Source organism: Leptinotarsa decemlineata, unplaced genomic scaffold (assembly GCF_025532065.1).
Source record: "Leptinotarsa decemlineata unplaced genomic scaffold, Ldec_3_MD MMD2_tig00000090_RagTag_RagTag, whole genome shotgun sequence".
NCBI lineage: Eukaryota > Metazoa > Arthropoda > Insecta > Coleoptera > Chrysomelidae > Leptinotarsa > Leptinotarsa decemlineata.
Window position 1 is genome coordinate 3408431 of NW_027412541.1, and position 23256 is coordinate 3431686.

General features: G+C 35.1%; 2 protein-coding genes across 2 annotated transcripts in view; one reads left to right on the forward strand and one right to left on the reverse strand.

Moving 5' to 3' along the window:
* The window catches only part of LOC111507197 (uncharacterized), a 36894-nt gene extending 23913 nt beyond the window's left edge, over positions 1-12981 (forward strand). Inside the window, exon 4 of the mRNA XM_023162484.2 lies at positions 1656-12981. Within this exon, the coding sequence (XP_023018252.2) occupies positions 1656-2437 (782 nt within the window). The 3' untranslated portion in view covers positions 2438-12981. The remainder of the gene's footprint in view (positions 1-1655) is intronic.
* LOC141481186 (uncharacterized) lies at positions 8166-13753 on the reverse strand. The gene is made up of 2 exons (XM_074172349.1): positions 13517-13753; positions 8166-8551 (listed from the first exon to the last, which is right to left on the reverse strand). The coding sequence occupies exons 1-2, from the start codon at positions 13605-13607 to the stop codon at positions 8166-8168; spliced, it is 477 nt and encodes a 158-aa protein (XP_074028450.1). The 5' UTR covers positions 13608-13753.
* Positions 13754-23256: the final 9503 nt, after the last annotated feature.

Here is a 23256-nt window from a genome sequence, read left to right on the forward strand (position 1 = left end):
GTTGTAGCTTTGAATCAAACCGAGACAGTGTTTTTTGATGTCCGTCAGAAGTGCAGGACTCAGTTTTGAGGTCATTTTCTTCGACGAAATTCCCAAGCGTTGGAAACAACGATATCTTTTTCAGTTCTGCTTCTTTTGCTAATTGATTCAGTTTCTTTTTCATATCACTTACTTTATCATGAACCCGAAAAGGAGTGTTATAATTTCCTTGCAGGGTTTGGTTGAGCTCATTGAGCTTTGAAAATATCTCTGCCAAATACGCCAAGGATCATAGTCACAGTTCATCTGTAAAGCAGTTTTCAAAAGTTTTTGGCAGGCAAAAACACGAAAACTTCATGGCCCATCTCAAACAAACGTGTCGATACTTTCTCTCTTGACAACCACCTGATCTCTGTGTGCAGCAACAGCTGTCTGTGCAAACCACCCATATCATCACATAATATCGCAAACAAACAGGACTGTGAAGCACGTGCCTTGATAAAATTTACTGTTTTTACAGCTTGGCTCAAAACCTCCTTCAAGCTGTCAGGGTAATTTTTGCTTACTATAGCTTCTCGATGCAAACAACAGTGCGTGAATGTTGCTTGGGCAGCCACTTGTTTCACTTTAGCCACAACTCCAGCGTGACGCCCGACCATCGCAGCGGCTCCATCGGTACAAAGTCCCACACACTTGTTCTAATACAGAATCCAGATCACACCAGGCTCAAGCTCAAGCTCAGGCCTGAAGGAAATCAAGATGACGAGCAGGCAATCCAGATCATGCTTATTCATAAAACACTGCTTTAGCCGACAGTATAGTCAAAAAATGAATTTAACTCACAATAACATTCCTTAGGTTGGTCTGTACAAATAGAAGTATTCACCTTTTTAGGTATGCATATTCAAGGAATAGCCAGAAAATGGTTCTTCGACTACTCTCCGACAGATGTCAGTAGAAGTATCAATGAAATTGTGTAGAAGGTTTCAAGAGACCCGAGTGACTTCAAGTCACCACTTGTTACGGTACATCTAATTTCGTTCAGGGTGTGATGCCATACGGTCATCTAACTCCAAAAATACGTGACCATCTCTCCTAATCTTTCGGGAGTGATAGCCACACGAATCAAGTGATATGATTCACAAAAATTGTAGATATTTTCAGGTTATGTTGAAACATGGCTAATAACCGAATCCGAAAACAGACAATTTTTCAAAAACTACAAAACCGCAACATACCAACAAATACCTTATCTAATTTTTACACTATAAAATAGAAATTCAACGGTTTTACTTACTTTTTGCATTTAATTCGCAAATATTTGTGCACGCAAGGTCATCGTACGCACGATTCGAAGCGAACTTGGTGATTATTAGCACCATCTAACGAATATTTCATATATTTTTCGATTGGCTATCTCTCTCTTACAGCCACCTTTCCCTGACTATAACCCTATATACTTTTTCTTTCGTGAAAACTTTCATTAATTCCATTTTAATTTTATGTCTGCTTACAGACATAAGATTATACCTTAGTATATGTTCATTATCTTATACTTTTTTATAACTATCCTCTTATAATCTGTAGAAAGTCTTGGAATTGTTTCAATACAGTCATTTAGGCACTACTTTGTAATTAGCATAACAATAAGTAATTTCAATATATTTTCATTTCAGGTGAAAGAATCCTCAATTTAGCTGGAGATTTTTCCAAAACATTCAAAAATCAACCCTACTTTGGAATATTCTGGATGAATACTTTCAGCCACAATTATATCAATTCTCCAGGAAGAATGGATAACAAAATGACAAACTTTTTCAAAGATCTCAAACAACATGGCGTTCTTAACGACAGTATGGTAATTTTCCTAAGTGATCATGGCATCCGCTTTGGTGTTATCCGTCAAACGATTCAAGGATGGTATGAAGAACGGCTTCCATTCAATCTAATATCTGTACCTTTGTGGTTCCAAAGAGAGTACCCTGAGAAGTATAAGAACTTTATACAAAATGCCCAGAAACTCACTAGTACCTATGACTTATTTCTGACCCTTCAAGAAGTGTTGTCATTGTCTGTTGACGATTATGTTATCAGCAACAGCAAGGCTTGTCGATCATGTCAGTCTCTTTTTTCCCACATTTCTGAGAAGCGAAATTGTAGGCAGGCTGGTATTGGTGAGAAGTGGTGTACTTGTTTGGGTAAATTTCACAAAAATGATAATGAAATAACATCTGACATGAAAGAAACAGCATTAAAACTTTTCATGCAGTCGGGTAACTTCCAAGGATTCACTATTGAAAATATTTTAAAATCAAGTATAAGCCGAGGGCCTAGGCGGAAAAAATATTTGTTACTGATGTTCAAACGAGATTTCGACATCCCATACCAGGCATTATACAGAATAGGTGGAAACTCAACAAACGCTATGAAGTTGATACACTTAGTGAGACTATGGTGAAATTGTTATATAAAAGGTGACAACGAAATAATTGCACAAGCCGTCATTCAGTTGTTTGTGGGTTGGGAAATTCGAAATTCACAACAAAGGTAGAGTTCACTCCACTCGGTATTTCTACCAAATAAATCACGAGAATAGTAATACTATTGGCTGGTAGTGCCTGCGCACCCTTCGAATGTGCCGCCTGGAACTAACTACCGCAACCATCAAGGTGAAAAAATATTGATTACAATAATAATAAAAACGCGGTCCTAAGATTGCTTTATTATCACCTTCTTCACTCCTACGGTATTGACAAGACATCGATGTAGCGTTATGCTCCGGGGATTTTGAATCCATTGCGGAAAATGAGGGATGCTAAATTTATTGAAACTAGTCATTTTCCAGCTCGAACTATCGAGATTTACCCTTTGAACTCCGCAGTCGCTACCCCGACCTCTTTGTTGAAATGATTGTTTTATCTCTTCATAAGATTATACCAGCTTGCCTCAAAACAGCAGAAATCTTAACCGGACAAATGCAGAAGGCAGTCATTCTTGGTTCGTTGCGTTTTCCCAGGACACACGCTCCGCTTTATTCGATTTTTGGACCCAATGACGGCATTCTTTACGGTTGTGAATATAGTACCTATTCATGTGATGCTGGTACGCCCTCCAAATGTTTCGAAGCTTTAGGTACAGAAATCTTTCATTGAGTGAAAATAATAATGATAGTTATTCACTACTATACAGAATGATGACATTTAAATAAATAAAATACACACAGGTATTGAACTACCCACGCAGGCAACAAATATTGTTTGTATGTCATAACATAGAATGTAGTGTATATGGCAGTATGAAAATGATTATAAGCTCAACTAGGTATTGATAAGAAAACAATCATTATTGTTATTGTAGGTATAAAGTATTTTGAAATAAATTTCCATTATACTGATAATGGCCCCAAGTTGAGTATTTCGAAAGAAAACCTGTATATTTTGGGAGTCCATTTGATAATACATGAAATTATATTTTGAAAATGACAGCGCAGGAGCAATTTTATGTGAATAATATGAAGATCACCCACGGATCTAATGAATTTTTGTCATGTTATATTTTGAAACGTCCTCTTTCGAACAAGCCTATCAATGGGAGATACTTATGTAAGCTTCAGGTCGCTTATCATCACACAGATTCCATTTTTGGTTACTAATGGTGACATGTACAATTATATTTGTTTGGAGGTGGTTGACAATGTTTCGTGGTGCATTTCATTAGTTCGGACTTTCATTGTCTGATATAATCTAAGATTAAACGACTTACCTGTAAGGAAGTTCAATCTTGATTATATGAAGAACCACTACATCATAGACCACCTTGTAGTTACGCCTCTGAGGCGGAAACCGACAGTTTTTACCCGAATGAACGAAATATTCCATATCAATATACTCAGCTCATTGATTCATTATGATTTTTGGTGCACCTATTTCAGATCGCGTAATGGTAAGCTAAAAATGAGGGAGGGTTGGGTTGGTCTATGATGTAGTGGTTCTTCATATAAACAAGATTGAACTTCCTTACAGGTAAGTCGTTTAATCTTAGATTATATTTCAGAACCACTCCATCATAAACCACCTTGTAGATGTTTAAAGCATATCAGCGATCTGAATAATACTCTGTAATTAATCATTATGATTTAATAATTCGTACCTAATTTAAGTTCATGAACTTATCATAAAAAAAAATATATCATATCGGTAGTAATGAATATATAGTTATAAAATACATTAACAATAAACATTACAACAATAACAATTTATATAGATTAAATTCCCACTAATTTTCAAAATTAGAAATGATAGTTTCAGCAAAATTTTTACTATTAAACAACGGTTTATTATAGAATCTGGCAAACACGCAAGATTTTTCAGACCACCCTGCCGCATTTCTGATTACATCAATAGTTGATGCACTACGTTTTGCTGCTGAAGTGGAAGCATGCCGCGTGGAATGCGATGAACATTTTTGAGTATCAATACCGCTTTTAGTCAAGGTTGTTTTGATCCATCGTGAAATACTTTGACTTGAAGCAGCATGGTATGGTCTTCTAAGTGTTATGAATAATTTGTTGACAATACCTCGTAATTTTTGTGTTCTTGATAGGTATTCATTCAGACATTTTGCAACGCAAATCTCTGGCTTTTCATAGAAATATGGTAAAATTATCACTGGCTGTTGCCTGCCAGGCGCAGAAGTTTTAATAATTTCTGAAATATTAATTTGTATATTTGAAGACATGTCCCTTATGTCAGATATTTTTATGCTAGCAATAGTCTGTACCCTCTGAGCAGACGTCAATGCCAAGAGAGTTGCTAACTTGTACGTTATTTCATTCAATGATAAGATATGATATGGATAAAGTGTTTCCAAATATTCAAGAACCTGGGAAGGGTCCCAAGTCGTGGAATATTTTGAAAAAACCGGTCTCAATTTGAAAACTCCTTTGAGAAAACGTTTTATTATATCTTCATTATCAAGCGATACGATTATTAATTTTAATGCTGTTCTGTGGGAATTTAATGAATTATAATTTGCTCCACACTCAAATTTCTCTTGCAGGAATTGAATTATATCTGATATTCTAGGCTCGAAAACATTCACTTCATGCAGGTTACAAAATACCCACCACTGCTTCAACGAGCTATTATATTGTTTTTTAGTATTAGGACTTAATGATTCAAGTAGGGCTGGAATACCACATTCAGGAATTCCGCTTCTAATATATGTTTCCCTGAAAATTTTTTGCCAAAAAAATTATCCTATCAAATTTGTCTATTTCTAGTCATGTGTGTCGAAATAACCAATGAAACCATCATTACACTGATAACTACCCATGGATAGTTTTCACGGGTAGTTATCACTTATGTCATGACATTGCTAAGCAACCAACACAATAAAGTTGTTTGACATTTCAGTAATTCAATTTATTTCGAAAATGTCACTTCCTCGCTTTGGTGTTCAAAATGATGCGGCAATTGACAAAATCATTGAAGAAAATACACCAAAAAATACTGTCAATAGTAAAAAATACACTTGGAAAATATTTATGGAGTTATATCATTATACGAATTGTTCTTTTAATAACTGTGTGTTCAATAAATAATTTTGTTCGAATTGCAAAAAATTTTCTCACCGAATATCCCTCGAACATTGATAAATAACTCATAATTTTATCACAACTTCCTCAAGCACGTTATTTTAGGTAACATCCCTCCGCCTTCGGCGTCGGGATGTTACCAAATAACGTGCTTTCGAAAACTGTGATAAAATTATTTCGTTAGTTATCAATGTCCTTGGGATATTATAGCTGATAAGCGCGCAGCAACCAGGGTAACTTCGTCCATATTGGATGCGGTTGTCTGAAAGGGCTTAGCATTAGGTTTGATTTTGGTTCAAAATGAATTGGTTGAGAACACATGAGCTTTATAAAAATAGGATACCATGGATGCGTGCGCCAATCTGGCACTATTAAAATTCCTTCAGCTTTATCAGTTATTATTTTGTTAAGTACCTTCAAAATAATTGAAAATGGCGGAAATGCATAGAAAAATAAATTTGATCATGATATTGTGAATGCATCTATGTGAATGGAATCTGGGTCTCTTTTCCAAGATACATAATTCTTGCATTTGGCATTAAGCTGTGATGCAAAAAGATCGATACATGGTTTTCCTAAAACTTGTTTTATTTCACTAAAGACTTTGTTATTCAATGAATATTCTGTTTCGATAGAGAGACTCCGTGATTCCACATCAGCATAAATATTTTCTTTAGAAGGAATATAGGAAGCAAAAACCCAAAGATTTTTAGATTTACACCATTGCCAAATTTCTCGTGTAATTTCATGTAAGGTAATATATTTCACGCCGCCCATTCTGTTGATATAGCTAATTGCCGTTGTATTATCTATCCTCAACAATATGTTACAATTATTTTTCAATTGTGTAAATGATTTTGAAGCATTCAATGCAGCTAAAAGCTCTAACTGATTAATATGTTAATTTTGTTGGTTTTGACTCCAAAACCCATGAATTTTTTCATTTCCCGATACTGCGCTCCCCACTCAGTAGAAGAAGCGTCAGAGTATATTTCTATATCGAAACTTTTAATTTTCAAGTCCTCCTGAGTCTCTGGAATATTACGAATCTACCATCTGATGTCATCTTTAACTGATTCTATAATTTTTACCTTCCCTTCATAATCTCCCAACGATCTTTTGAGAACAAAATATTTTGCTCTCTCTAATTGTTTGGTATATGACCAACCATACTTCACAGCTGGACATAGAGAAACGAGGTATCCCAATACTTTTGCTAATTCACGTATACAATTCTGCTTAATTAGTAATTTATTTAATTTTGATAAAGCAAATTTTCGTTTTTCATCAGGAAGCGTTATCAACATATTTACACTATCAAAAATGAATCCCAAAAATTTACATTTTTGTTTAGGCTCCAAAATACTTTTAGTAGAATTTATAATGAATCCTAATTTTTCTAAAAAATGAATAACAATATTTGTATGTTTGACACATTCCACAGCGGATTTTCCGATAATTAATAAATCATCCAGGTAACTTAATATAATTATACCCTTAGATCTTAAATGTCGTAGTACAGGCTTCATGGTTTTTGTAAATATAAAAGGACCTGAACTTAAGCCGTTTGGCAATGAAGTGAACTGATGAAGCACACTTTCAAAATAAAATCTCAAATATTTACGATGGCATTCTTTGATCGCAATAAAAAAATACGCGTCTTTGAGATCAACTGTACACATCAAACTGTTTAGAATAATCAAATTTCGAACAGCTTTGATATTTTCTAGTTTGAAGTGAGGTGATATCATAAATTTGTTCAATTCTTTAAAATTCAAAACGAATCGGTAACCACCACTGGATTTAGGCACTAAGAAATATGATGAAACAAACTGACGTTTGCTTGAATTGCATTTTTGAACTGCGTCTATCGACTCTAAATTAGAAATACTCTTTTTCAGATCTTTATGTGCCCTGTTAGAATTATTCTGAATTTTGTAGAACAACTGATGAGGTTTTTTTACAAAAGGTAAACTATAACCCTGAATACAGTGCAGTATGTTAACATCAGAACAAATATTTTGCCAATCAACCAAAAACAACTTGAGTCGACCAGCATAGTTGGTAGATACCTGATTTATTTCCTTCGTTTTTCTTGCATCCTCTTTGTGATCATTTTTCTTTGATACCTCGAGCCCTCGTTTTGGATCCTGTAGTCCACTTTTTGGTAATTCTTTATTCTGTGCTTCTGGAAAGGTCGCTTGAAATTTAAAGAAGTTGATGGTTAAACAGGTTTTTTATATTCTTCACAAGCATTTTGAGCAGCTTGTGCCGTTTTGCACTTTTCTGCAAACCCAGACCCAAAAAGGAACTGATCCGATAGAGATTCTTCAGCAATCTTTTTTACTTGTTCATTCATCATCGGAAAAATCTCATGTTTTCGGTGTCTCGAAATTAAAAAATGACTCTCGCACAATAATTTGGCAGAATCTACCAATGTTGCTATGATTTTTTCCTTAATATCTTTATGATTGTCACCAGTCAATAAACAATCTAAAACTTGGCCAATTGCACCAAGACCTTTACCCATTTTATCTTGCACTGCCGATAAAAATGCATCTTTCTTCAATTGTATCCCCGAACATAATCCTTACAGCTCATTATTCAGTTTTGGTGCACTGAGTAGGGGACAATTTTCAGGAATTTTCCATTTGTTAGATAGGGAATCTCGGATTTCTTTATCGAGACCTTTGCTCAAATAAACAGACCATCTTGTTACAATATCCCCGTTTATAGGTTCTCCCATAACCGTGTCTGAAGAGGGATCAACACCTAACAGATTGACTACAGACAGAGAATCACTTTGTGTAGTTGGGACATCCTGTACCTGCGCCTCTGTTATAATTCTCACAGGTGCGTCTTCATTTGCATCTGAGTCATCATCCGTCGAATTGAGATTTCTATGACCCCTCTGTATATTATCATCTCGAGAATTATCACTGCTTCGCGATGTACCACTTTCAGATTCTGACTCACCTAAAAATTTTCCTGAATGAATCAACTGTGAATAGACAGAATAAACAAAAATCAGACAGTGTGATTTCTTTTGCAAGATTCTAAATAGAATACTTGACACATGAACATCCTTAAAGCACAATATTAACTGCCAAGAATATTGAGCAGTTAAGTACACAAAGCCAATTCAGCTAAATGTTGTAATAACGGCCATTGCGAGAGTAACATAAAATATTATTTTATTCATTGAGATCGAGGTCGATCACCTGTTTCTTCGGTGTCGATATTTTTCCAGTTGAAAAAGCGCTGAATTACTTTATGACTGTCGAACCTGCGAGCGTCGTTGTGGTCATGTTAAAATTTACTTAGACTAAACAACTAAATGTATTGCATCCTGCCGATGATCATACACTTGGGAAGGTTTGAAAAACGCTGATATGAGGTTTTTGTGGATAGCGTAGCTGACGCGAGGGCCAGAGAGTTGCTTGGGAGAGACAGAAGAGGTCGGTCACCGGATTTCGTCGAGACGAGAGAGAGTTCACATAATACTTTATCTGAGTCTACTTTCTATTTACAAAGAGGTTACATATTGTGGGGTTCCTAGTGCTGATAGTTAAGCTAGAGTACAATTACAAAAAATGGTAAAAATTTGAAGTTATACACCACTCTCCCTGAAGTAAAAGTAAAACTAAAAGTATTTTGTACCGAGTTGGTATGTTTATAGTTGTTTAAGAGTTTGAATGAAATAGTGAATAGCACAGTTACATTTGCGGCGAATTATTTGTTCTATTTTCTCTTGTTTTATTGCAATTCAATATTTTTTTTATATAAGATTTTACAAGTTGTTTTTTTATTATTTTGTCCATAGGGTCGTATTCTACTTATTATACTTTATATTTGAAACTTTGGACTTTCATTTTCTCTTGGACTGAGAAAAATACCATCCTAGTAGAGTAATATGAAGTTAAGAGAACACAAACAAATAAGAGACCTTTTGTTAATCTATCGAGAAGAGAATAGTGAGTGAAAAGCATTTCAATTAAGATTAAAATTCAGTTCTGGAACCACACAATGAGAGAGAATATAAGTAAGTATACCAAATGATCAGATTTAAAAAAAGACCGGCCTTCGTGCGATCGGCACGAACTCTACAGCTTTTTCGGACCTGCCTTGATATTCAAAATTTGATGTGGAGAAATCTGCATCTGGTGACAGCGCTGCTAAAATTCATTTCAGAAAATAAATGAAGGAGAAACGAGCTAGAAAGCTCCTATACTCGAAACTTTGAAACCTCCAGTTTCTTCTTTCCCCTTTCATTGTCTTCAGAAACAGACCATATTATTACACTGGTGACCTAACGGTGGGATAAATAGATGATTTATTTTGTCTATAAACCTGATCACATTGGTTAACTGAGAGGTGAAATAATTTTTTTTTTTGAAATAACTATTATTCTGTGTTGAATAGATAGTGGACAATGTAGTTAGTGAAGAAGCAGTGGTTAATTAAGTAACACACTGTATTTCCGTTTTGTATTTTGGAAGTATCTGCATTCTTATTAGTTTGGGAGTGTAGGCAGTCTGAAGAAATTGAAACTTAAAGTAGCCACAGGGAGTTTATTTTCTAAAGTTGGTGTTAGGGAGAAATAAGGTAAATTCAATTGTAGCGTTTGCCGACGGAAAATAGTAATGGCAAAGTAGGAGCTTAAGCAAGCGAAGTTCGCTTCGCTTAACCTGAGTTTTTCGTTGAGATGGGTGCAAGTGTAAAGTTAATACTTGCAAGAGGTAATAATTTATAAAGATATAAATAACTTTGTGTGAGCGACACATACTGGGTGTGTCCGATAGGTCTCAAAGGGAGAAATGATTTTATTGAGTTGCGTAGCGCATACAGGGTGCGTTAAATAAGTTGACTATACATTTGTAAATGACATTGAGTGTCTTAGTGTCATGTTAAACCACTTTGGGTTTGAAAGTCTACTTTTAAACTATTTTAAAATACTGAAAAGTTAGAAAGCAAAAGAGTTCTCTGTGGCTTTGAACAGTTAATTTTTTGATAACATTTGTGTGTCCCAGCAGCATTGGCAAATAACTTCAAAATTCATGACATTCTGTTAGGAAAAGTTCAGGGTGAATTTTATTTTGCCTATTCGTTTTAGTATGCTAATTGATTTAGTATAGGGACAAAGAGAAAAAGGGACCAAAGTATTAGATAATTTCTTTATCTTATTTTAGAACCCAGACAGTCGGTTCTATAGTGTTATTAAAGAAGAGGGTGGTACGAATAAAAGCAGTTTTTGCTTCGTATTTTTATGTGATTTCATTGTTTTAGCGGGATGTATATAGAGAGGAAATTCTTGTGTTTTTCAAATTAGTGTAGAGGAATACATATACAGGGTGATTAGAGTAAATTTTTCTCAACTGAGAGAATTATTCTTTCATATGTCTTGAGCTACTATTCATGGGATAAAGCAATAAACGAGATAATAAGTGAGCCTTGGGTAGAAGCTAGAGTGAATAATAGGTAGTTCTTTGAATAGTTGTACAATTTTCAAGGGGTAGGAAAAAGCCATTGCTGCCTGGAAAATAATTAAAAGAAAAAGTAGGTTTTTGTTTGGTTTGAAAAGAAAAAAATTGCTTCAGGCTGCATTTCAGGTCATTAAAGAAGCCAATAAAGGTAGGTTTTGTTGTTTTTTTTGGTATTTTTATGTAATGTTTTGCAAAATGCTGAACTCTCTCCAATGTTTTTACTAACGCTCCAAGTAATGAAAAAGACCAGTGACTGAGAGGTGGCACGGGCGTGACGTTAGAAATTCCACCATAATGTGTGGGGACCAGTGACGTATCCACTAGAGAATATACTAGAAAATAATTTGAAGGGTGGATAGACACGTAACTAGATAGGTGGTCAGTTGATCAGAGGTTGAAGTAATTTAAATTTGAAATAAAGGAAAAAGCTTTATTTTTGCTAGGCGATTCGGTTTTGGATACTTTATGTTTGTTTGGTTGAAAGCCTAATAGCTAGGGATATTTGGGTTACTTATATTTGTGGAGGAAAGTACTTTTTTTGGTATATAGCTAGGAACTTTGGGGCAGATTTATTTATAGCAGGCCCCTATACGCTCGGCAGATAGGGGCGCTCGAATACTACTGCCGGTAAGTAGTAGCAGCGTTCCAGAGTAGCAGAGTTGCGGAAAGTCCTAGGACTTCCCGGACTCGTGAAAAAGGTTACTTCCCGCATCACACCACACCACATAAGGTTACAGCAGGCAAGGGAGCCTCGCTGACTGCAGAAGTGAATCACGCACAAACGCGAGTGTTCGCGAGTGCAGTGCGCGGATCAGACGCGAAATCTTTGTTCGCCGAAAAGTGACAGAATTTTTTGTCAGCCTTAGTATACATTACGAATTTTCATTTTGGTATCATATTGTTGTTTTATTTGATTGAAAAGTTATGGCACTGTGTGCCCAAAACTTTTACGAAGGGGGGAGTAGTGTAATAACGGCCATTGCGAGAGTAACATAAAATATTATTTTATTCATTGAGATCGAGGTCGATCACCCGTTTCTTCGGTGTCGATATTTTTCCAGTTGAAAAAGCGCTGAATTACTTTATGACTGTCGAACCTGCGAGCGTCGTTGTGGTCATGTTAAAATTTACTTAGACTAAACAACTAAATGTATTGCATCCTGCCGATGATCATACACTTGGGAAGGTTTAAAAAACGCTGATATGAGGTTTTTGTGGATGTCGTAGCTGACGCGAGGGCCAGAGAGTTGCTTGGGAGAGACAGAAGAGGTCGGTCACCGGATCTCGTCGAGACGAGATCGGGAGTCTCATCCCTCAGCCTTTGAGGCTGAGGGAGGTGGCCTAAATAGGGGAGATATTTTGTTTGTAAGCGCGTGGGGCGAAATTTAAGTGAAAACGATAGTGAAATCTTAAGCCGGTATGGAGTACAGGGGAGTTTAAATTAAAAGTGTTGGTGTAGAAGACACACCGGGTCAACGAAACCTATGGTTGACCACAAACTTTTCAAAGAGGCGTTATGTAAGTGTTTGTTATTTTTTTCTACTAACCAGTTGATATTTAGAGAGAGTTCACATAATATTTTATCTGAGTCTACTTCCTATTTACAAAGAGGTTACATATTGTGGGGTTCCTAGTGATGATAGTTAAGCTAGAGTACAATTACAAAACATGGTGAAAATTTGAAGTTATACACCACTCTCCCTGAAGTAAAAGTAAAACTAAAAGTATTTTGTACCGAGTTGGTATGTTTATAGTTGTTTAAGAGTTTGAATGAAATAGTTACATTTGCGGCGAATTATTTGTTCTATTTTCTCTTGTTTTATTGCAATTCAATATTTTTTTTTATATAAGATTTTACAAGTTGTTTTTTTTATTATTTTGTCCATAGGGTCGTATTCTACTTATTATACTTTATATTTGAAACTTTGGACTTTCATTTTCTCTTGGACTGAGAAAAATACCATCGTAGTAGAGTAATATGAAGTTAAGAGAATACAAACAAATAAGAGACCTTTTGTTAATCCATCGAGAAGAGAATAGTGAGTGAAAAGCATTTCAATTAAGATTAAAATTCAGTTCTGGAACCACACAATGAGAGAGAATATAAGTAAGTATACCAAATGATCAGATTTAAAAAAAGACCGGCCTTCGTGCGATCGGCACGAACTCTACAGCTTTTTCGGACCTGCCTTGATATTCAAAATTTGATGTGGAGAAATCTGCATCTGGTGACAGCGCTGCTAAAATTCATTTCAGAAAATAAATGAAGGAGAAACGAGCTAGAAAGCTCCTATACTCGAAACTTTGAAACCTCCAGTTTCTTCTTTCCCCTTTCATTGTCTTCAGAAACAGACCATATTATTACAATGTACAAGTGAGCATGTCTCATGAATAAGACCCTTGTCGCCACTCCTACTGAAAATAATAAAAGCATGATCATAACCCTTTCGTTACTTACTATAAATGTTCTTCATTTGCTTTTTCAATTTCCTAATTTTCTTTTTCATTTTGCACAACTCATCAGTAATTTTCCGTCTTTTACCAGTCATTATTAATAGATGTGATCGGTACAGCACTAAAAATCATAATGAATCAATGAGCTGAGTATATTGATATGGAATATTTCGTTCATTCGGGTAAAAACTAGTGGTCGGTTTCCGCCTCAGAGGCGTAACTACAAGGTGGTCTATGATGGAGTGGTTCTGAAATATAATATAAATTGTTTTAAAATCCCTGAAAGAATGTATAAGAGAAGGAAGTTCACAACGAATTGCCGTTTTTAGACGTATTGGTGAAGAGGACCGACACTAGATGGAAAATATCATGGACGTATTCAATCGATTGTTCAGTCGTTCTCTTGAAGATGATCACTTGGTGATAGAAATACGTGTCGAGGTGTTAAAAATAAAAAAGTTTGGTGTTGGTATAGAATTCTAGTGATATTCATTTGATACCTACAGGAGTGATATTTTAAAACAGACCGTCAATTTTAACATTAGTTGTACTATAGAAGACGTTTTATAATTATTTTTGCCTTCAGTGGGTTTCGTAGAGGTCTCTGGGTATAGTCGGTTTACTGTGTATCTATAATTTTCGTATTTGAATTTTCGATACTACTTCGAAATTCTTTTCAAGTCATAACCTTTATTTTTGATTTTACAGTTTTCAGTTTTTTTAATCGTGGCCATACATTCTGAAATCATCTGGCTATGGTATAATATTATGCATCAAATGATCTGCTTGATATAATTAATGTAATAAATGAGACACTAAAATCTGTATATAACTGGTGCTGCTTCAACTCGTTAAAAATTAATAAAAATAAAACAAAATTCATAATTATAGGAAATGAGAAGCAGTACCATGACTTCAAAAAATATAATTACAATATTAAAATATCAAATAATAAAATTGAGTTAGTAAGAAAAATTAAATATTTGGGTGTAATTGTAGATAATAGAATATTTTTTAAGGAACATGCTTTATATATTATTGAAACAATAGCATTCAAAATTAATTACATAAGTAGGCAATCTAAGCACTTAAACCAATGGTCGCTTTTACTTTTGTATAATAGCTTGATTTTACCTCATTTTACTTATTGTGGAACCATCTTGTACTTACTAAACCAAAATGAAATTGGAAGACTTCAGAAACTTCAAAATAGAGGAATGAGAATAATATTATCTTGTGATAGAAGAACACATATAACATTAATGTTGAATACATTAAAATGGTTATCAGTAAAAAATTACTTTCGTTATTTAGCATTAATATTTATTTTTAAAATTAAAACTGGTGATGTTCCTGTATATCTACGTGACAAATTAAAGTATAACTTTGAATATCATGAATACAATACAAGAAATCGCAATAACTTTCATATACGTCAGACTAGTAATGTCAATTCAAATAATACAGTTTTCATTCAAGCATTCAACGAACTACCGGAGGATATTAAGAATGCTACCTCTCTAAATATATTTAAAAGAAAATTAAAAGTGCACCTTTTAGACCTACAAAGTGTTTAGTATAGGAACCTGCTAATACAGTTTTTTTTCTTCTTTTTATTTTATTTATTGTGCTGTTTTTATTTATATGTTTCAATGTACATGATTTTAAATTTTAAATTTTAATTGTGACATTTAAATTTTTAAATTAGATTAAGACTAATATTGTAACTGCATTAGCTTGTGATAAATAAACGATACATATATATATATATATATATATATATATATATATATATATATATATAATAAGTTGCGTTTTTGCTACAATTTTCATACCGGAATGTCTATTCTCGGCATTTATATGCTCTTACTTCAATTGCTTTTTTCTTTCTGTTTCAATCAATGATATCTCTAGAATGAGTTGGGAAAGTGACGTGAAATCAGAGTTTATTTTTTGTTATGCTCATCAAAATTGTTGAAACTATTAATATTATTCTTGACACTTCTATAGAAATATCGACAAACCACTTGCCCTAGTGAGAAAAATGAGTTTACTTAGTTTTTAATGAAAAAAATCGAGAATTGAAATTTTTCACCAATTCTTTTTTTACTTCGCCTATTTCGATAATCTTGATGAGGATATGAACTTGGATTTTGACGATAATCTTGTATTACAAATAAAATGTCAAAGTTTGAGACTCAATTAAGGTCATAGGTCTGATTTTGGTTTCGGTACTTCTGTAATAATAATCATAATGTGATTTGGTACAAAAAAAACTAATTTCCTATTCCAAAATGTATTACTTCACCTCAAACATTCAAGTATGGTAATTTTTGTCCAATTTCAAAATTTCGAAATGGGAAATTACCATTGTGCATTTTCTGCACATGCTTCGGTGAAAATATGAAAGGAATATTCAATAATTTTGCTAGCCAGTTACGCATTTACCACGTTTTGACGGAACAAGTGCATTTGTCAAAAATTACAATGTTAATCATTTTCTAAGTTTTGGTAGATTTTGAATCTGGAAATCATTCAGTGCAGGAAAAAATGTTAACTTAAAATTAAACTGTTGATTTTTGATGTGTAGTTGAAGTTGAACCCTGAAAAATATACCACGCACTTGCCCCACCTAACCCTATTTTCAAAATATCTCCTATGAACAACTTTGCTGAATCTTGTTTCGTAACTGTGATACAAACATCTTCCCCTGAGATAACTCGATATAGAGAAGTCCAGAGGTGTCAGGCGACATGTACCAGTCTCAACAATTTCAAGCTTCACTCGCTTATTCTGTGGCCATTTTCTGTGACATATTGAGCAATCATGAACTTCTCTAGTGTGTGGAACCGAATTTATAAAGAAGAAACAAGGAACATATTTCACATATTCGAACAACAACATTTCAATACAATTTTTGTAAAACGATTTATCTCTTGTCTCAAAATAGGCACCAGTTTCTGCAATAACGTCTTCATTCGAGCGACATTTTTTTACCTGCGAACATTTTTTCAAGGTCTGCGAACAGCCAGTAGTCGCTAGAAGCCAAATCTGGCGAATGTAGTATATTCGAGAGTAATTCGAAGCTAATTTCATGCAATTTTGCCATCGTTTTCATTGATTTATGGCACTATCCGTTGTATTGATGGAGCAGCCCATTCTTTTTCTTCTAATAGGGTCGTTTTTCCGTAATTTCTGTTTTCAAACGCTGCAATAACGCTATATAATGTTCACTGCTGATGGTATTTCCCTTCTCAAGATAGTCGATGAATATTACATCTTTCACATCCCAAAATATCGAGGCCATAACCTTTCCAGCCGATTGTTAAGCTTACGGGCGAAGTGATGGATCCATTTTTCATCTATTGTCACAAATCGATGCAAAAATTCCGGTTTGTTATCTTTAAACATGACCAAACACTGCTCAGAATCATCAAGACGTTCTTGTTTTTGGTCAACAGCTCGCACGGCACCCACTTTTAACAGAGCTTTGTCATAGTCAAAAGCTCATGCAATATAAAACCAACACTTACTTTTGATATCTTTACAATTTCAGCTAACTCACGCAACTTCACTTTTCGATCATTCAAAACTATTTTGTGAATTGAATTTCATTAGTTCGGACTTCCATTGTCTTATATTATATAAAATGATTTGAAATTCCTGAAAAAACTTAAAAGAAGAATTAAAAAAATTAAAAAAAGAAGAAGAATAAAAATTAATATCTGAAAAAACAATTATATTGAGCAAAAAACCTGAAATGAAATAATAGTGAAATAAAATACAAGTGAAAATGGAACAAATTGAATAAAAAATAAATGAAATAAAATTAAAAAGTTAGGAGATTTCAAGCCAAGTTAATTCACGACGTTTCGATTGCTGGTATCCACAATCGTCTTCGGGTGATGACTGGACCGATTCCTCCGTAAGCTGACTACTTTCACTTATCTCTGCTTTCCTTTTTCCGCTTCACTGGTTCACTGGGAGATGACCGTTTGGCGAGAGTTGGCCATTTTTCGCTTGATTATGGGTTTACATATATATTGTGTATCTTTACGCTAGCTTGGCTGAATACATTGTTGGATAACATTTATGCGGCTTCTTTGAATTTCCTCCTAAACCAATGTTCCTCTTTGTGTATGATCTCAGCTTGGGAGAATTTGATGTTATGTTGATGGGTCCAAACATGCACTGCTATTCCTGATTTGCTGGTTCCCCCTCGCTGTGTGTGTTTCTTGTGCTCGGCAATGCGAACATTCTATGGGCTCTTAGTTTCACCGATATAGGATTTTCCGCACTCACAGAGTATCCAGTAAATGCAATTTTTGGAATCGCAGTTCTTGTTTGGTGGCCTGGTTTTCGTGAGGCTGCTACAGATAGTGTGTCCGCATCTGAAGCAGGTTCTGATGTTGTACTTGGTCCTCTGATGTAGGAAAGTGCAAGCACTGGTTGTGACAGCTTCTCTTCATTTCGGGGCTCCTGCTATCTTTTAGCCAAAGTCTGTTCCACCATCGCTTTGGAGTAGCCATTTCGTGGAAGCTCCAGACCTGTACTAAGTAGAAATAACGTTTTCTTTAGGTAGTTTTGAAATTATTCAAATAAAAGTTGGAATTTTGGCACTTATAAATTCGGAAGTTTATAATGAAAGTGAACACAACCTACTGTCGTGAGTCCTTTCTTCATTTGTTTGAATACATGTATACGCGTCATAGTACAAAATAACCTTTGTTTTGAAACCGCTTGCCACTTTCCTTATCGTGTGCATCTGGGTTTGCCAGAGGCGGAGTCAGAGGGCGTACGAGCAAGGATATCAATTATGAGTAATAGTATTGCATCTACCGACATGGAAATTACCACCGTTAAAAACGCAGATATCACTCAACAACCAAAATCCTATTCATCTGCATTATCACAAAAACAAACCAGCTTCTCACTAAGGAGCAGGCAATCGTCTTCACATCTCAGCATGGACTCCGAATATAGGATTACCTTCTCGAACTAGGGACGTTAGTGAGCCCCAAACATATAACTTTCTCAGTTTTCGAAGACAAGGTTATATTTCTCCTCCAGAAAAATCGCAGGTTCCTGAATACATTGAATTAGAACATGACGAAGTACAATATAGAATATTCCTCACATCAGGAAATCATTTGTGTTTCAAATGTAAACAAGCTGGGCACCAAGCATCCTAATGCACCTCGCAGGCCACATCATCCCAGTCTAAAGATACTCCAAACACCCTACTTCAAGAGCCAAAGCCCATTCCTGAAATATTACGTCCAATACCCGACAACAACCTTATAATTACAACCGCCACTGTCCATAAAATCCCTACTACCTCTACAACAAGTGAAGATAATCAGCAGCCACGAGTTATTAACAAGCAACCACATCTCACTATTAACGATTCTATAGATCACACCCAGATAGATCCCCAAACATCAAACAAACGAAGCGTTACAGATATATTGACACCACCATCCGATCACCCCAAAATTGTTTTAACCCCGAATGACAAAAAACATAAGACTGAAAAGAATCAAACAGAGTACAACTTACCCGACGATGTTAAAGAGTTTATTGACAACAACCCTTCAAAATTTCCACTCAACAGCCAACAACAACAGAATTTTATTGAAAACTCTCATGGATCTAAAGATCTTCTCTGCATTGTCAAGGATTATGTTATCGAATCCTTAGTACTTGTTTCTACGTTGGAAGCCCTTCATCCTAAATTAATCGATAAAAAACAAAAAACCAAGTTTACTAAGTTGAAAACAAAAAAAGTAAAACAAATTGCAGCCGGTACTGTTGACAATGAGAGCGACTCCTACACTCATTGAAACGATACATAAACTTAATTTTTTCATTTTTCATCACCAGTGAGTAAAATGTATGACAAAATTATTCAGTAGAATTCGAACGGTTTCCGTAATCGACTGCCTTTCCTACAGATACTGATTAGCCAATACTCTCCAGATATTTTATCCCTTCAAGAAACAAACTTTAAGAGCCTGAAACATGAAAATCTGATAAAACTCATACATCAGGAGGAGTTGCCATCTACGTGAAGAGCTATCTGAGATCAAAATAAATTCCACTGATAACTGACTTCGAAGCAGTAGCAATAGAACTAGGTTGTTCCAAAAAGGGTTATCTCTGTAACATTTACATTCCTCCTAACTATGACATTGACGAGAATAAACTGTCTCGTTACCTAAAATAATTCTGGGCGATTTCAACGATCACAATATAATATGGGGTTCTCAAAAAACAACCACTATAGAAAGAAAAATTTTCAATACAACCAATAAAGCAAATCTCTCACTAATGAATGATGGCTCTGATACTCATTTAGATATGTCCTCGGGAACCGCAACAGCCATAGATCTCTCCATTTGTAGCCCTTCTATTCTCATTGATCACACTTGGAATGTTCACGACGACCTACACGGAAGTGATCACTACCCAATAATTATAACAAAAAATCGCCACAGTGGCAATCCTTATATACACGAACTAAAGTGGAAGTTAGAAACCGGCAACTTGAACCTGTATCAAGAGTATATTAAAATAAACATGCAGAATATTACTTCTGAAGGCTCTATTGATAACACTCTCCGCCAATTCAATGGTATCTTGATTGAATCTGCTACTAAGGCTATAGGTAAGACGAAATACATCCAGAGGGACAAAATAGTACCTTGGTGGAATCTTGACTGCGATACTGCTATAAAGCAAAGCAAAAAACCCTCTATGCTTATGAACACCATAACACAACAGAAAATCTGATAAACTCAAAATTAAAAAGAGCAATTGCAAAACGAGTAACTACCGAAGCAAAAAAAGATTGTTGGCAGAAATATATTGAAACGTTTAACATCAACACATCAATGAATCAAGTTTGGAAAAAAGTTAGGAAAATATCTGGCATTACTACCTATTCTCAGATTAATGCACTGGAAGTGCAGGGAAAACCTTCGAAGGCAAAATTGATATCGCTGAAAACCTAGCCGATCATTTTAGAGATATGTCTTCCAATACTAAACACGATTTTTTCAGCGTACAAAGAAGTAGAAGGGAACGAATGTTTCCCGATAGTTCTTAACGAAGACCCTATAAACGCTCCCATATCTATGGCAGAATTCTAAGAGTCTCTCGGATCACTGAAGGAAACATCTTCAGGGCCTGACGATATCCCGTCTAGTTTCCTCAAACACCTACCGGAAGAAGCTCTGAATTTCATTCTCATCTTCTTCAATAAAATCTGGACACAACACAAATTCCCTGAACTCTGGAAATTGGAAAACATAGTTTCCATATTGAAAGTAAAATAATTTCCTGATAAAGTGGATTCTTATCGATCCATAGCTCTTACATGTCACCTATGTAAATTGCTTGAGTAAATCATCAATAAACGACTTATCTGAACTCTTGAAGAAAACAAACAGCTCATAAGTGAACAAACTGGCATCCGTCCACTGAAATCCACAACAGACAACCTGGTTAATCTGGAAATTAATATCAATGAATCATTCAAAAATGATCAGAAATGTATCGCTGTATACTTTGACCTATGTAAGCCGTTCAACAAAGCATGGCATCATAAAATTATCAAAACTTTAGTATCCTGAGGCTATCACAATATTTTAGCTTTTATTAAGAATTTTCTTTCTCAGATATATTTTCGAGTGTATGGTGGATGGAGTATTATCATCACTGAGATACTTTGAAAATGGCATACCGCAGGGCTCTGTAATCAGCCCCACTTTATTCCTTGTGGCATTAATAATGTTCTACAAAATCTGCAGAAACCAGACTTTTTGCTGAAGATTTAATAATAGTTGTTAAGGAAAAAAATATTCAAAATATGATCAATATTCTGCAAGGGGAACTAAATGAGTTAGAAGACTGCTCAAGGAAAAGCGGTTTTCAATTTTCTTCCAATAAAGCCAATTGTATCATTTTCACAAAAATATCGAATAAAATTCAGAATCCACCAACCTTAACTTTCAAGAATGAAAGACTAGGATACACAAATGAAATAAAATATTTGGGATTGATATTTGACCAGTCATGGAAAACCTAATATTAAATAATTAAGTATGTCAAAAAAGGCTAATGGTAGATAGTATGGCATTATTGACTTCATATAGAACATTAATAAGGTCAAAATTAGACTACGGTTGCATATGCTACTCGTCTGCTTCCGCGAGCACCCTCAAAGTTCTGGATACAATACATAACAACGCACTCAGAATTATCTCTGGAGCATTTGTTACAAGTCCGGTTCACAGCCTACTCTGTGAACTTGGAAAGTTACCTTCAAAGCTTAGAAGACATGAACTGACACTATCATATGCAGCCAGGCGACAAGCCCATCAAACTCGACAACCTTTCATTGTCCCAGTCACTCCTACTACAAAAACAAATATTCCATTTCATGAACGAAAAATGCTTTCCCTCAACCTCATACAGATGCAAGAATTTTCGCAAATCCAATCCAAACTTTCAAAAAGAACTCCACCATAGCGTATTCCCTTACCGAATATAAATACTCAGCTACTATCCATGAGCAAAGCAACCACATATCCCCAGCTGATCTAAGCTGATTACCAATACCCACTTCACCAGAAAATGTTCACTGATGCCTCAAAAACTACTCGTCGTGTAGGATGTGCATTTGTAAGGAACGAGACTGCCTATACATTTTCTTTATATGAATCTGCCACTGGAGAACTTTATGCCGTCTATAAAGCTCTTTCCTTCATTAAAACGGCACCTGGTAAAGAGTTTTTGATAATTACAGACTCTCTCAACTCCCTTATTTCCTTGTCGAAAATATATACCCATCACTTACTGGTAAATATGATTAAAGAGGAGATGAAACAGCTAGATACCAGGACAGTAACCCTCCTATGGGTTCCTTCACATGGGATTTCTGGAAACGATATAGCCGATAAACTTGTCAGAGAAGCTGTAGAAAATCCAGCATGTACTCTCAGTATGAAAGCATTGTCGATAGATCTCAAATCATATTTCCATATCAAAATTGTAGAAATGTGGAATCACCACTGGTCTCAAACCTACATTATATCCTTGAAATAACAAAGCAACAAACCGGTTCCATCCAGTCATAATTACCAAATTACGACTGGGCCACACTCGCTTACACATGAACATCTACTGAGGAAAGAACCGCCACCAAAATGTTTCGCGTGTGAAGTGCTTGTGACTGTTAAGCATGTTCTGGTAGAGTGCCCTCTCTTCACAGCTGAGAGACTAAACAATAAAATTTCCTCCGACCTAAGTGAAATTTTCCAAAATACCAATACCAACAATATTATTGAATTTCTTGAAGAATATAACATTTTATTTAAACTGTAATGTAAACAACTGCATATTTTAGATATATTTTATATGTTTGCCACTAATAGCTACGGCTGATGCGGTTTTTTCTAAATAAAAAACAATAACAAAAAAAATATAATCTCACTCTTAGCCCAATAACTCACAAACTTATGAGTATAATATCATAAAATCTCAACTATTTTCTTCTGAAGATTTCTGAAGACTTTTCAGCCCGTGTAGTATGTACAGAAGTGCCATTGTGTTGAAAGAATATTCATTCAAGTCATTTTCCCATTCGCTTTCGAAAAGTACCTTCTCTCTCCACTGACTGTTTTCCTAGCGATTGAAACGAATATTTTGTTAGTTAAATATACCAATAATCGGAAAAGTCAA